The 14,768-nt window shown below is 35.8% G+C and overlaps 1 protein-coding gene across 1 annotated transcript in view; it reads left to right on the top strand.

The window, feature by feature from the left end:
* The first annotated feature begins 609 nt into the window (after positions 1-609).
* The window catches only part of nr6a1a (nuclear receptor subfamily 6, group A, member 1a), an 88,524-nt gene continuing 74,365 nt past the window's right edge, over positions 610-14,768 (top strand). Inside the window, exons 1-2 of the mRNA XM_016248809.1 lie at positions 610-756; positions 2,967-3,002. Of these exons, the coding sequence (XP_016104295.1) occupies positions 696-756; positions 2,967-3,002 (97 nt within the window). The 5' untranslated portion in view covers positions 610-695. The remainder of the gene's footprint in view (positions 757-2,966; positions 3,003-14,768) is intronic.

Genomic DNA, 14,768 nt, shown 5'->3' on the forward strand with positions numbered 1-14,768 from the left:
CCAGTTATCGAAGGCATTTGTTTATGTGACATAGGCCTACATTTATTACAAACACAGTGCAGCATCATCCATTATGTTACATTACATACATCATGTTTGTAAGAAGTCTTCATATTCTCTGTTAGTTGTGTTAGTGTTCATATGCTTGTTGCATTACAGCTGTGACCTTATTTATTTTTATTTTATTTTTTATTTAAAGCCACAGGAGCAAGACATATTACAACATTAACTTTTAGACAATTACTTTGAAAACATTAAAGCGCGTTTTTGTTTTTGCTTTGCTCCAAAGGGTTATAATTTAAAGTAATTTATAAAATGTAAGGAATTTGGTTTTAGGAAAATGTTTAATTTTCTAATAAAAAATTTGCATAATGTATTATTTTTTACATTACAATATGTCATTCTGAAAAGCAGATGAAATACATACATTTCAATTATACATCCCAGTTTTTATGGTAATATAGGTTTTAAACGCTAAAGTCCTAGCAGCGTGTATTCCTGTGTCGTCATCGACGGGCGGCGGTGATTGGCTGCGGAGCGCAGATAGCCACGCCCACCCTCGCGGGCCGCTGGTGGGGCTCTGAGTGAGCGCATGATGGAAGCTTGATCCCGTGAGCAGTGAACTTGTTCATTTTAAACGGGGCATGAACGGCAAAACGGAGAGAGTGCAACTTTAAGGAAAATAAACAAGAGATATGGTGGACAAAACACACGGGGTTGACTTTTCCAAGAAACATTTTGGGACGACAGCCAATGGTAAGATAAGTTTTTCTTTTAATTCAATTAAATTAAATTTTATTATAATGGTGATTGTTATGTAATTTGATTGATTGAGTTTACCCCTACCAGATAACTTAAGAACTCTTTAAGTGTCATTTTCCCTTTGCCACTAATTTAAAATGATCCCATTACTAATAATTTTGTATAGCCTAATGTACCACTTACTGTATTTATAGTAGGAAGGATGAAGTCTTGTGTTTCTGCCTTTCTTTTTTTTCTGTTTTCGGACAGAAATAAATACAGAAGGAGAGATTTTAGGAGGAGAGGAGTCAACAACAGGAAAGTTTTTATTTGGACATGGGTCACTGGTCTTTAAGTGCTTGTAAAATGTGAACTTTTGAACTTGGGGAAACCTGCACCCCCCCACCCAGCAAACTCTAGAATCATTTAGGAATTTGAGGCCACATTACGACTTTATCTAAACAGCCTCCTTATCTGTACCACACCACACCTTAAATACGTCTTAAAAATGTATTTATTTCAGTTTAAATGAAAGTTGCATTCAAAGAGAATGGCCTGATTGTACCATTATGCCTTGGACTAGAATAATAAAACAGAAAATTCGGTTATCATTTACTCACCCTCATGTCTTTCCAAACATGGATGACTTTCTTTCTCGCATGGAACAAATATATTTTAAACTTTTAAAGGATGTCCTTAAGACTATTTTTCCATAGAATAAAGGTGAGTAGGAACTGAGGCTCTCATACTCCAGAAAAGACAAAAATAAATCTACAAAATGCATTGTAGCAGGTCAAGAATCGCCATGGTCTGATGTCACAGCAGCCGCGCTATATTTGAATATATGTGGACGTGTTGAGAGTTATGGCAGAGGGGAATTTTTAATGATGAATTATATAATTCATTTATTTATTTGTTTTCAATTTCAGTCTGTCCTTGGAAGCGCACATATCGCATTGTGGACCTTTTGCACTTTTATGGTGTTTTCATCATTTTTGGAGCTCAACAGTGTCAGTGTGAACTATGGAAAAGAGCAGCTTTTCTGCTAAAGTTCTTTTGTGTTCAGCAAATGAAATCGTAAGGGTTTGGAATGACTTGAGGGTGAATAAATGATGCCAGTATGTTGAGAGGATCAATTCTTTTAATGTAATTTTGTATTTTTTTATTATAGTCTGATCAATGCAGCTCTAGAGAATTAAAGATTTAAAATAATCAATTTGCACATGTTACACCAAATTACACCAGGATTGTCAAATAGTTACAAGTGTGTCTGTGATTTAAAAAATATGCCAACTAACACAACAGGTGAATAGTACCACCTATTTTTTAAGGGTGTTGGACAGAGAAAATGAGCCTGTGAGAATTGAATGAGCTGTTTCTCTCTTGTCCTTCAAACCCCCAACCATAAAGCCATTCTTCCTTGTTCCTTGGATTAAATGTCCCAGGAGACCCCACTTGTTCTTATTCTCTAAGGTTTGTAAACAGCCAATCAATAAAGGCATTCAAACCAGTTTTTACACATTGGGGCTTCTATCACAATATGGCTTTATATAATAAGTATCTTCACCACATAAAGTGTAAATTTGCTTGGAATCTAGAGCCAGGTGGTTCATAATTGCACGTGATGTAACAGGTTGCCATACATTAAAATATCCATGCCACCATAGCTTTTTTTTTGTTTTTCTAATCTAAATGAAATCATTGTTTTACTCCACAACTCGGCAAATGCGGCGAGCTTTAGAGATGGGACGGGTTTCTTATCGACACCTTGCGATAATTGGCTTAGGTAGGAGAGATTAGAGCCATAAAATTCAGTTGTTTGATCTCAGAGGGTTGTCTGATGATCTTTTGCCCAGAGGCAGAAGGAAAGAGCATCTTACTGGGTCATGTTGTGTAGACTGCAACCTAATACCAGGAAGCTGAGGTGATATGCAGAGCCATTGCTATGCTAATGGACCCTTTTAATGTCACACAGCCCAAGGTCATTCGCCTTCCACCTTTGGCTTGTATAGAAGAGTGAAGGGTGAAGGCTATCCTCTCATGTGGCTGGCAGTCAGATGTGGTTTATATATACTGTATATATATATATATATATATATATATATATTTTTTTTTTTAACAAAGTATGTTTCATATGTCTGTTTTGTTGTGTGTATGAGACATTCTGTGTCTACATTTATAACTGTATGCAAACTGTATATAATTTTATGATTTTCTCAATGCAGGTTTCTGTGGTGATCTATTGGATGCAGAGGAGCAAGGTAAGGTAAATTAATTTTTTAAACAAAGAATTTGTAAAGTGTGGGTTAGATCAAACTATAGTTCTCTTTTTTTGTTGTTGATTAATTTACTTTTGCTATGCTCGTTTTTAATAAAAGACATTAAAAGGAATTTATGATAGATTTCCAAGTTAAGAAATATCACTATTTGATGCCCGTGTGGCTGTCAGTCTGTGCTGTCAACCCAGGTTATAGTGTGTCAACATCAAATGTCCACCAGGGGGCTTCCTATCATCTCCAATCCATTCTACAAACAAAATGTTGCTTAACATGTATTTGTGCAGATATAAATGTTGTGTTGTGTTTGTGTTTGCCATACTTATGATTACTAAATTTGCTGAGTGAAATGCAATGCAATCCTCCAATCCAATTCAATCAAGTCTGTAAACACTTGCTGTGTCCGAAATCAAAAGAAGCTGTAATTTTGCTTCAAGCTGTAACATTACATAAATTGATCTAAAAGCAGTTCTCTTTTGAAAAATAAATAAATAATAATAATCAAACCTCAGGATTGTGAGATATCATTGCCAGTGAAGAGTACATCTGACCAGCATCTTACACGACTGAATGCAACAAAAGATTTGATGCCTTCCGGCTTCTGTATATCACTTTAGGCAGGCAGCATTTTTCTGCTTTCAGACTGAGCTTGGAATTTCGTGTTGCATTCCAGGATTGTGTATTCCAGTTTTGACCTCTGACCTTTGTTGTAAACATTTGACTGGCTCCATGAATAATAATACACTCGTACTGACTATCCAGTTAGATTGCTTGGATAACATTCTTCACAGTGTATTGATTGGCTATTTCTATATGTGAATTTCAATACGTAAATTTGCCTCCTGAAATCTCTGTGATTGGAACATGATGAACATGATATCAGTGCAAACTCAAATTTAAAGTTTGGTTTTGTATGTTAGATGCCTTTTTTTTTTATATTATGCCAACATGCTAAATAGCTGATTATCCATTTTTTATGTGTTTGTAATAGTTTCAGAAAGTAAACTAGAGTAAATTAGATCCGATATCAGAAATGTCTTTTTAATGTGAACCAGCAGAGTGACATATTTTAATTTTAGCCCACTAACTTTGGTTGAGTTGCCTAAAAGTGGCTGAATCGATAGTTTTCACAGATCTCTATATGTCCAGGTTCATCTCAAGTACATTTCTTCCTCTTTTAGTGTTCCTCTTTTATTCTCTACAGACTCTATTGCTTTCTGTCTTTCTCCCTCCTTCTGCTTTTCTCTATTTGTACGCTGCGGTGCCAGGTGGTGGCTGTAAGAGGAAAGGGTCATTTTCAGTTCAGCCATTGCTGACCTCTGTGTGACTGCTGCACGTAAACCTCTGGGAAGCTGTGACGAGGGAAAAGAGGCATGAGGGACCTGTTGATGCAGCACACCAGAGAAAGGGCTATTGTTACTGAGGGCTGTGATTGAATTATGAGGTAAAGCGTGATGTGCTGTAAACGTAAGGGTGACATTAGCACTGCACTCTGACAGGTTACTGGGTGAAATTGGATATTTGAGACAAGATATGATTTTATTAATCAGGAATTGATTAGATGGTGAAGTGGCTGTTACGTACCTAAATGATTATACAGACCGAATGTGAGCTTGCCAAATCTGTGATGACATGGATTTTTTTTTTAAAGAAGAACAAATTATTATTTATATTGAAAGATATAGATCAAAAGATGAAAACTAACAATATTTAGAATAATATCCACCAATGAATAATGCACAATGTGACCAGGAATGAAAAGTTTTGATTGACTGATTGAACCATTTAACTTGGTCTGGCATTTCATTCCTTTTTACATATTTTATATCTGCATTTTTTTTTCTGTATCAAATTTATATTGTCTTTAACCATAAAGATGCCAACCAAGTTGATCAGTACTAATACTGATTACTCAAAGCCACAAACTTTATGCACAAGATATGCAAAAAAACAACGTTATGTTCTGCAAGACCCCCCTTTCCATTAAAGTCCATTTCCATTGGACTGTCCTGCTTTTAATCCAAGTAGACACTATTTTTATTCAGTAAGCTCACTTAAGGTCTTGTTATGGAAGATTTTTACTAGGCCTAGAAAAACATTTGAGAAGTTTTATCTTCTAATGTAAATGTAAATGTGAAACATCTTGCATAATCATAAGGGCTGTATTTTTCTTTTTGTTTGTTTTTATTTTACTGTATTTATGTGTTTTTTCCATGAAAATAGCCCACGTTGCTGACATGGCATTAAAAAGCTCTACTGCTACTGCTATTCAAACTTTATGCAGTATCTGGGACTGGGAGTTCTGGGAGTACAGGCATTTAACAGTCCACCGGGAAACAAAGTCATGGTTATAGCTTCCCAGACTTTTACAATAAACACTTCAGTGGGAAAAACGTGTTGCTGGATTTGGAAATTCTATTTAAAAAGACATATTCTGAATATTAAACCTTTTTTTGGCTGGTTTATGAAAATGTGAATACTCTAATAACTATTTCAATAAATTATAAATATTTGCGGTGTCATATAGCGACTTATGGGAATGTTCTATTGATTTTCACCATAAATTATATAATTCATAGTTTTGCTAGCAAATTAAGTATTTTGTAGTAAATTACAAATAAATCAATGTTAAACCATTTATATTTACAGTTGACAGTACAGTAATAATTCAGTTAACTTATTAACAGGGTTTTTACTATTGCATTTTTTACAGTCTTTTCCTGTAACATTTTAACAGTATATTGTTTCGAAAAACGCTTTTTTTTTTCCTTTTTTTACCCTTTTCAAGGTATAAAATGACACTAAAATGTGTTTTAGAACCTAAAACCACCCTGTACTCTAAACTTAGCACCACTCAACAATATGAAACTAAATAGAAAGGCAATTGCACAGCAACATTATTTTAATTGCAATATACTATACATTACATTAGCCATGTTGATTTGGTAGTACTTGAGGTGTTAAATAGTTTTTTTTTTTTGTCACTGCACATCCCCCTTCATTCTGTCAAGTCTGAAACCCAAATCCAGTTGCAAAGTAAACACACACACTCTCTCTCGCTCTGTGTGTGTGTGTGTGTGTGTGGGGGCATGTGGGTTTTGCAGGCTAAGTTCAGCATTAGTTTCAGTGCTAATAGAGTTGTGTAGGGCCTAAACCCCAAATAAAAGAAAAGCACTGCCCTTAATCTGAGCAACCTGTCAACTTCCTGATCCATCCCTCTGGTTTCCATGGATACTCCAGCTCCCCGTCCAAACCCCAGTGTGTGTGGCTGGCGTGACCAATGGGATTAAGGGGAAAGGGGGCCAGTCAGCACGCTGGGTGCTGTGTTAAAGCCGAGGAGGCATCAACTGTTTTTGTTTGGATTTGTGGACAGGGTCACCACACTTGCCGTTGGGATGTTGTGTCTGGCACAAGGGTTGTGTTGTGTGACCTGTGCATGCCAAGGACACACACACACACACACACACACACACACACACACACAGTTTCATTATTTGCGGCAAGTATCGCATATGCACTGACAATGTTTCTACACCATTTTGTTTTCATTTGAAAACACACACACACACACACACACACAATGAACACACACCCATAGCAGTGGGCAGCCATGTCCTCCGGTGCCTAGGGAGCAGTTGGGGGTTCGGTTCCTTGCTCAAGGGTCTCACCTCAGTCACCTCACCTCAAGGGCCACGAAATGCTCTAACCATTTGGCCTAGATAAATTAATTAAATTTGATTTAATGTGTAAAAATGTATGCTGATACGAAAAAAATAAACGTTCACCTTTTTACAAATGCTAACCGCTTGTGTACCCCTTGCATCTCTCAATCACATGCAGCTGTATATAATGGCCTTATTCTAAATATATGGGCACCTGACAATAATTATGAGCAGTTTGCTAGATTAAGGGGTGACATATGTTACCTACTGACACATCTTACTTCACTTTCTCCTTGTACTCTAGACACAAAGTCAGTGTTTTATATGAGCAGATGTAGTTTTGTGTGGGTTTTATTGTTATGCTGATGTTGAGGCAAGCACAAGGGGTCAGTAGAGAGCAGCAGGCTGACTATAAAGGGCTTTTGCACCTCATGTGCCCTTGATGAACTCAGCACCCAGATGCAGACAGTTGGCTCTGTTCCAACACATGCTTCTCTGCTGTCCTCACATAACGGGGCCAAACACATACCTTCCCTCTCTCTTCTTCTCTCTCAAACACCATTTCTTGCTTTCCCCATTGAACTTGATCTATTTTCAAAAGTTGGCCGGAGGTGCATTTTTAATTTAAAGTTTCCATACTTTTTTAGTTTATGTGTTTTGGGTTGTTTTATGAAACATGTCTTTTCTAGTTTGATAAGGTGATTTTTAATAATAATAATGTTTTATTTTTTTATAGCACCTTTCTGAAATGGATTTGATTTATAAAGATAGATCAACAAATGGACAAATAAATAAACATACTTAGCACTTTAGCACTTTAACACTTTAGCAAAACTAAAGTTCACAGACCAAGAGCTGAAGAATAATATTCAGAAAAAAAGTGTTTTTATTTTGTAGAATTTTAAACATTCTAACAGACATTTAATGTTTAAGCAGTAATAATTTGCATTTTGCTCAAGCTATATATGAACTAGCATATAATATACATTTAATATGCGTTGGGATATAATTATGCCTTCAGTAAGGTAACAAGGTTGACCGTTTCATTTAGTCATTAGAGGCCTTGTTTCAATTGTAAGCTAGTGAAACTACAAAGTGCTACTAAGAGAGAATGTAATTATGATATTTCTCTATATATCCACTTATCAGTTGTAAATGATTTACAAACACAGCCACTGGATTTTCTAGAAATATGAGCATTTTGCAATAAAATTGTAAGAAAAAATTATATAAAGTGATTAAAAGAGGAGATTTTGCTTAAAGGAAGGATGATGCCATTAAGAATATTTTTTAATTTAATTACGGTAAATATATAGAGAAATTAAAAGTACCTCTAATAATGTATTTTCAACCAAAATGAAATTAAATGAATTAAAGTGTACATATGTACTAAGACAGCAAGAAGGCCAATATGATCCATATGACCAAAATAATAGTAATAATAATAAAAATGTATATTGTTACTGATTTTTTTATTTGATTTTAGAAATATGTTTGAAATATTAACACATTTTGGAATTCAAAACTCAGTTTTATTTGCTGGCAATATGATTTGTAATGAGAGAAATGGTTTTGAACTTGAGAAATGCAAAAGAAGCATTTTCACTAGAGATCTCAGACCCCATTGCGTGTTTCCTTTCAGAATATTGGAAGAGCCAGTAGTTTTATTTGCTGGCAATATGATTTGTAATGAGAGAAATGGTTTTGAACTTGAGAAATGCAAAACAGAAGCATTTTCACTAGAGATCTCAGACCCCATTGCGTGTTTCCTTTCAGAATATTGGAAGAGCCAGTTCACAGTTTGTTGGGAACAATGTTACTTTCTTTTGATGCTTGATGCATCTTTTGCTCGTCGTGTTTGACTGGGGGTCAGGCTGCCGGAGTGCTTCCCGGTCATCCAGAAATGGGCCAGACTGTTCTCCTGTCACTTCCTGTAGCATCAAGACTGTTCTCCTGTCACTTCCTGTAGCATCAGCGCGTTCAGTGAGGGAGACGAGGATGTAACTAGCATGAGTCACTGATTTATATGACAGACCCACACACTCGCATTTCCTCTCTGTGTTACGTAGCCTGCCGCGTGATGATCTAATTAACCCGTATCATAGTCAAGCTATCTGAAACAGAAGCCCAATATGTAATTAAACAAAACAGATTTTCATGCTTCATGCTGCCCTACATTGTGTAAATTGACTATTCTGCTTACATAAAATGCTAAATAAATTAGGCAATTATGCTGTTTATGTGCAGTTCACATCCATATTCAGTGATCTGGACTGAAAATGCAGCAAATGCACATAATAGAATAAAAGGATAGAAACAAAAATTGTCATAATTTACTCCCCCTCATGTTTTCCAAAAAACTTAAGTGTCTTCCTCCTTGTAATATTACTGAAATAGCAGGCCACTTAAGTGTACTTTTAAATTCTTAAGTGTATTTTTAAGTACACTGTTAAAAAGTTCACTTAATGTCAAATGAAAAGTTTTATTTTAAAGTACATTTTAAAATCACTGTTTTAATAATCTTTTTGGCATACTTTAAAATGCACTTATTTTGATGCGCTGACTAACATACTAAAGCAAATGTAGTTTGATATTCAATATTAAATGTAATATAATTTTTAATGCACTAAAATGCAACTTAATCATTTCTAATTTCAAATATATTTAAATGCATGACATGACAAGTTTTAACAGAAATTGTATAAAGGTATATTTTAGTTTATCATAAATGCTTGTCAGTACATTTGGTAGTGCAATTTAACCATATTTCAAAGACAGTAGAATTAATTACGAAATGACTTAAAGATGTATATAGATCTTATATATACTGTATCTCTCAAAAAAGCACTCTTAAGTAATTGTATGTAATATAAGTTTAAACTATAATACATTTTAATTTTATTGGAAATAATATGCAGTCTGAAAACATTACATTCAGTTCACACTAAAGTATATTCTTTTAAGGTATATTATTTCCATAATACTCTTTTTAACAATATGCTAACGTGTACTTTTTTCCACAAGGGTATTGTGGTATTCCACAGAAAATCTTTCCTCTGCACATTTATGTTCATAGAGAGGTAACAATGGCTGATTTGTAAATGAATAGTTCTTTTGAAATCTTTACATTTTTAGATTTTTTTAAATTAATATTATTGAATAACAACATAAAACATGGTCTGTTCATTTTTCTCATGATCCCGGTTCAGAAGAATCACAAATCCTATGGACATCTAATTAAAAAATGAATGTTTTTTTCATGCTTTTTTTTTGTATCCTGCTTTGCCCATTCGTTGTAATTGCGTGGAAAAGAGTGACTAGCATGGTCTTCTGAATTTTTCCTTTTGTTCCACAAAATAAAGAAAGTCATACAGGGTGGAAAGCAGGGATGTAGCGATTCACTCAACTCACGATTCGTTTCGATTCACGGTTTTGATTTCACGATTCGATTCACGATTTTTTTAACAAAATTAGATTTAGGACAAATGATAAATAAAATTTGTCCTTTTATTATTACTTGGACAAAATGCTGCACATTTCTTTGTGAAACTGAAATATAACACTATAATAATATACTAATATAGCACTTGCATATCATTGCTCTTTTGTTGGTTTTGATTGCTTCTATTGTCCTCATTTGTAAGTCGCTTTGGATAAAATTGTCTGCTAAAAAACTAAATTTAATGTAAATGTAAATAACAAAACTAAATTGAAATGTTAAAACAAGCCCCAAATCAAATAAATAAGTAACACAAATAAAGAAATATCTTCATATAAACAAACTAAGGCTTTGTCAGTGCTCTTTCTATTTAAAATGAGAGGCAACCACTGCATTTTAATCATGATCCAAACAAAGATGCTGCATACATGCAACATGAGCAGTTTTTAATCTAAATTAGATTGTATAATTTCGAAATTTGAAGCAAAAACAGAATGGTTTGACTTCAGTTTTGTGAAACTATACATAAAAATATCTGCATGAAACCGAAACAGCAGACGAGCTGAACGAGATGCAGATTCACTCTCTGCCAGCAGGTGGCGCTTAAAGCATTTCCTTGGTTTCCGCTGTTAACAAAGCAGTGCTGCTCTTATGAACTTTAATGTGCATTACACAGAGGCAAGATGAAAATAAAAAATACCATCTAAACTTTTCTAAAGACAGTAAGTTCCCCTAAGACATACATTCATATAAACTCCTGCCCCTAATCGACTTGCGATTTGTTTAGCATCTCAACCGATTTGAATCGCCACATATTTGAATCGATTTTCAACCAGCTCGCGATTAATCATTACATCCCTAGTGGAAAGACATGAAGGTGAACCAATGATGACAGAATGTTCATTTCTGGATGAACTCTCACTTTAACTAAGTGAGTTTTCTGCAGCAAAATAAAAATAAATAAGTAATCGGAGGCCAAGACTGCGGTCAGTGCACTCTCTCCAGACTTCGTTTGTTTGCATGCTGTGGGTTTTAATGCTATTATAGTCCTGTGAGTCAGTTCTCTCTCAGAGTCACAGCAGAGTGCCGGGTTTGGTCTGGTCACCATAGTAAAAGCTCCATATGGGCAGCAGAGACACGAACCCAGCCGTATTCCTCCTGCACTTCAGACACTTTCCACTGTAAAAGACAAATAGAGAAAAGAAAGAGCGAGACTGGGGAGAAGAGAGAAAAAAAAGACGAAAGCTTGGTTTAGGCTGACTGGAAAATGTCGATGTGTTAGAAACTTCCCAGCACGTAAAGCAAACTAAACAGGGCAATTACACTGGGATTGTTTCCAGATGATTCTATCTCTTCCTGCTGAAAAAAGGGGAAACAATCTTTTCAAGAACTGAGTGTGCTGGGTGTTTCTCTGTCCGCTTGTGCGGGAAGGTCAGCATACATGAGTGTGAAAAAGGTGTTGCCTAGCTCCTCAGTGGTTGTATTTTTATGCATTAATTTATTAATGTGGGTTTTTGTGCTGAGTTGTGATCTATTTCAGGCCAGATTTATTTTAGCATGATGATGCTGAGATGTCTGGACTGGGTTTAGAGGTCAGCCAAAGCACAACCAAGCAATCCACCAACCTGACAATAGTACTGTTTAGTAACTGAGTACACTGAATACACTGAGAACTATTATATGAATTTTGAATCGGTCCTGTGTTTGGTTGCATACAAAGGAAAATTCAGTGTGTTTAAATAAGTCTTTTACAAAAAAGAGCAAGTTTGTGCACATGTTGTGAAACGTTACCCTGTGGTGCTCATTGAGGAAATGCAAATTCAAATCCGGCTCGAAACGTTTTCTCATTCTGATATTTCTTTTTTGAAGATCTTGGGAAGGAATTTTGAATCGGTCCTGTGTTTGATTGCATACAAAGGAAAATTCAGTGTGTTTTACAAAAAAGAGCAAGTTTGTGCACATGTTGTGAAACGTTACCCTGTGGTGCTCATTGAGGAAATGCAAATTCAAATCCGGCTCGAAACGTTTTCTCATTCTGATATTTCTTTTTTGAAGATCTTGGGAAGGTTCTTGAAGAACTATGTGATTGCTGAAGTGTCTGAGTGCATTTTGTTATGCTAGAGTTTGTTACGCTAGCCATATTTTTTTTCATATTTTATTGTAGTTTTTATTAATATTTTGAATGGACTTTTATTTAATTTAATGTTTCGTTTTTTTTACTTTAGGATTTTTCCCATTTTTATTTATTATTTATTATAATTTAAGCTTAATGTATTTTTATTTGAAGTTTTTTTTTTGGTTTTGGTTAGTTGGCAAGGCAACATTTCATGTAATATTTATTTTAATTTCAATTGACACAAAGGGTTTTAATAGTTTTAGTTAACAATAATAACCCTAGTGATGAGAAGAATCAGGATCAGGAAATGTTGCGAGCCAGGTTCAAACATGTTTTTCTTGAATGAGCACCGCAATCTTAGATTTTCGCATTTTCTAAAGCGGATATGAGTGATGTTTGCTTGCTAGGTCATTGTGGGTGGTTGCGAGGGTGTTTCTGTGAGGTTCCCAAGGTGTCTCAAATGATTTTAAGCACATGGAATATGAATATCCGGGGTTTTTATGGTGTTTGCACCACTCACCATTTATCCATATTCACAATGATCCAGACCAGATCTGCGAGTGATGTAGAGCAGAAGTGGAACAGGGAGTGCATTGGTGGGACTTCGCCTCGGGCAAAACAAGGTTTTTGGGAAAGTGGAGCATTTGTGTTTGCTTGGAGCAATCCTGAAGCACGGCCTGTGGCTTTTTGTCTACAGGTCAAACTCAGCCGTGCTGGTATTCAATACAATAGGACTCTTGTTTGCCTAATATTGCTAATATGGTAGAATTTCTACTGTACGTTTCATCTGTGATTAATAGTGTCAGTTGAATGAATAGTGTCAAAAACATATTGTTATTATGATATACAAAGTAGATGGTGGACTTACCTTACCTCTTTGCTGGTGTGCTGCTGTCCTTATAACACTATGCAAATGACTCTACCCAGAAATCCCTTCACTCCTCCTTCTGTTTTTGACTGAGGTTCTTGCACCGCAGTTTGCATTCATTGATCAGTGAGTTGTGTCCATTGGAAACCCACCGACAGCAATGAATGTTTATTGCAGTCATTAGTGGGCTAATACACCCATACAGCTCTTTCCAGATCCATTTCTAGATTGCTCCGCTTACGTCGTTTTTTGGCCACCCTCAGGGTACAGTCAACGGTCGATGGTTTGTTACAGAAGCTTAAAACTCACCGACAGCGTTGAATGTTCACCAAGGGACCAGCAAATCTTGTAGAACAATAGGCCTTTTAGTGAAGACCTACTGTAGAAGAACCAGGTGAGTTTTGGTATAAAGCTGATAATATAAAGCAAGTTTTACTTGAAGTTGGAATGGAATTAAAGTCAGCATGAAATAGTGAAAGAAAATAAACAAGATATTCAACAACAACAAAAAAAGTTGTTGGATGGCATCGATTGGAAAACACAACGATGTTGCCTTTTAAAGACTCCATGACTTTTAATCATGTCTATTAGCTTGGAGGAATTTATATGCTAGTTCACTCCTAAAAGTTGAAAGACGATGACTCATCCTGCACTACACAGATTTTTGTCCAATCAGATGCTCTTTAGAATGTGAATGCCCCGCCCTCAATACCACCTGCAAATGACTTGCAAGTGAAATATTTAATGTCTCACCCAGACTTCCTGTTTTAACTGGAAATACGTCAACACATAACTAAAAAACTGCATTAACCAAACAATTTCACGGGTTCTTCAAGAAAAGCTGAAGACTAGAATAAGAAAAACACATCACAACATGAGACAAAATACAATTGTGAGGTTAAAATCCAATAAACCAGAGCGATTCCTGGCTTTTACTGTTGTAATCTCTCTCTCTCTCTCTCTCTCTCTCTCTCTCTCTCTCTCTCTCTCTCTCTCCCTCTCTTCTCTCTTTCTCTTTCTCTCCTTAAAGAGTTTGGTTTAAAAGGTTATAGCTAAATGTATTCACGACTCAGTTTAGCTTAAAGCTGACTAACCATCTAAATCTTGTGTTTTAATGATTCCTCTCTTTTTCTCTTTTTCTCTCTCTCTCTCTCTCTCTCTCTCTCTCTCTCTCTCTCTCTCTCTCGCTCTCTCTTGGCCTGTTCTCTTTACCCTGATCTGAACCCCAGTCTGTGTTTCCTGTGTGAGAGCTCTTTGAGCCAGGCATGCATTATTAATACACGCTCCCATCTGACTGCTCCTCCAAACTACACAACCAATCCCAGCGACTTTTAAACTCACTATATGCTATCTTTTTTTGTCCACCCCCAGCCCCCCTCTCCCACACTCACTTCTCTGGCACAGAAATCAAGAGGACTGAGTATGTTGGGGGATTTAAAAAAATCCCTGATTAGAATATCATGCGAGGTATGACAATGAAAAGAGAACGTAAGTCTGTGTAGTTCTTTCAGATGCAGTTTCGTATGAATGGCCATTAGACATCATTTTATGGTAAAAAGAAAGAAAGAAAATGTTTAAGGAAGGAAATATTTAAGGCTGCAGAACTAATCAAATAGTCAAGGTTATGATTACGGCTGTAATTAAGCGTTTTTAGCTTGAATGGCTT

This window comes from Sinocyclocheilus grahami, unplaced genomic scaffold, assembly GCF_001515645.1.
Source record: "Sinocyclocheilus grahami isolate Dianchi unplaced genomic scaffold, SAMN03320097.WGS_v1.1 scaffold892.1, whole genome shotgun sequence".
Lineage (NCBI taxonomy): Eukaryota > Metazoa > Chordata > Actinopteri > Cypriniformes > Cyprinidae > Sinocyclocheilus > Sinocyclocheilus grahami.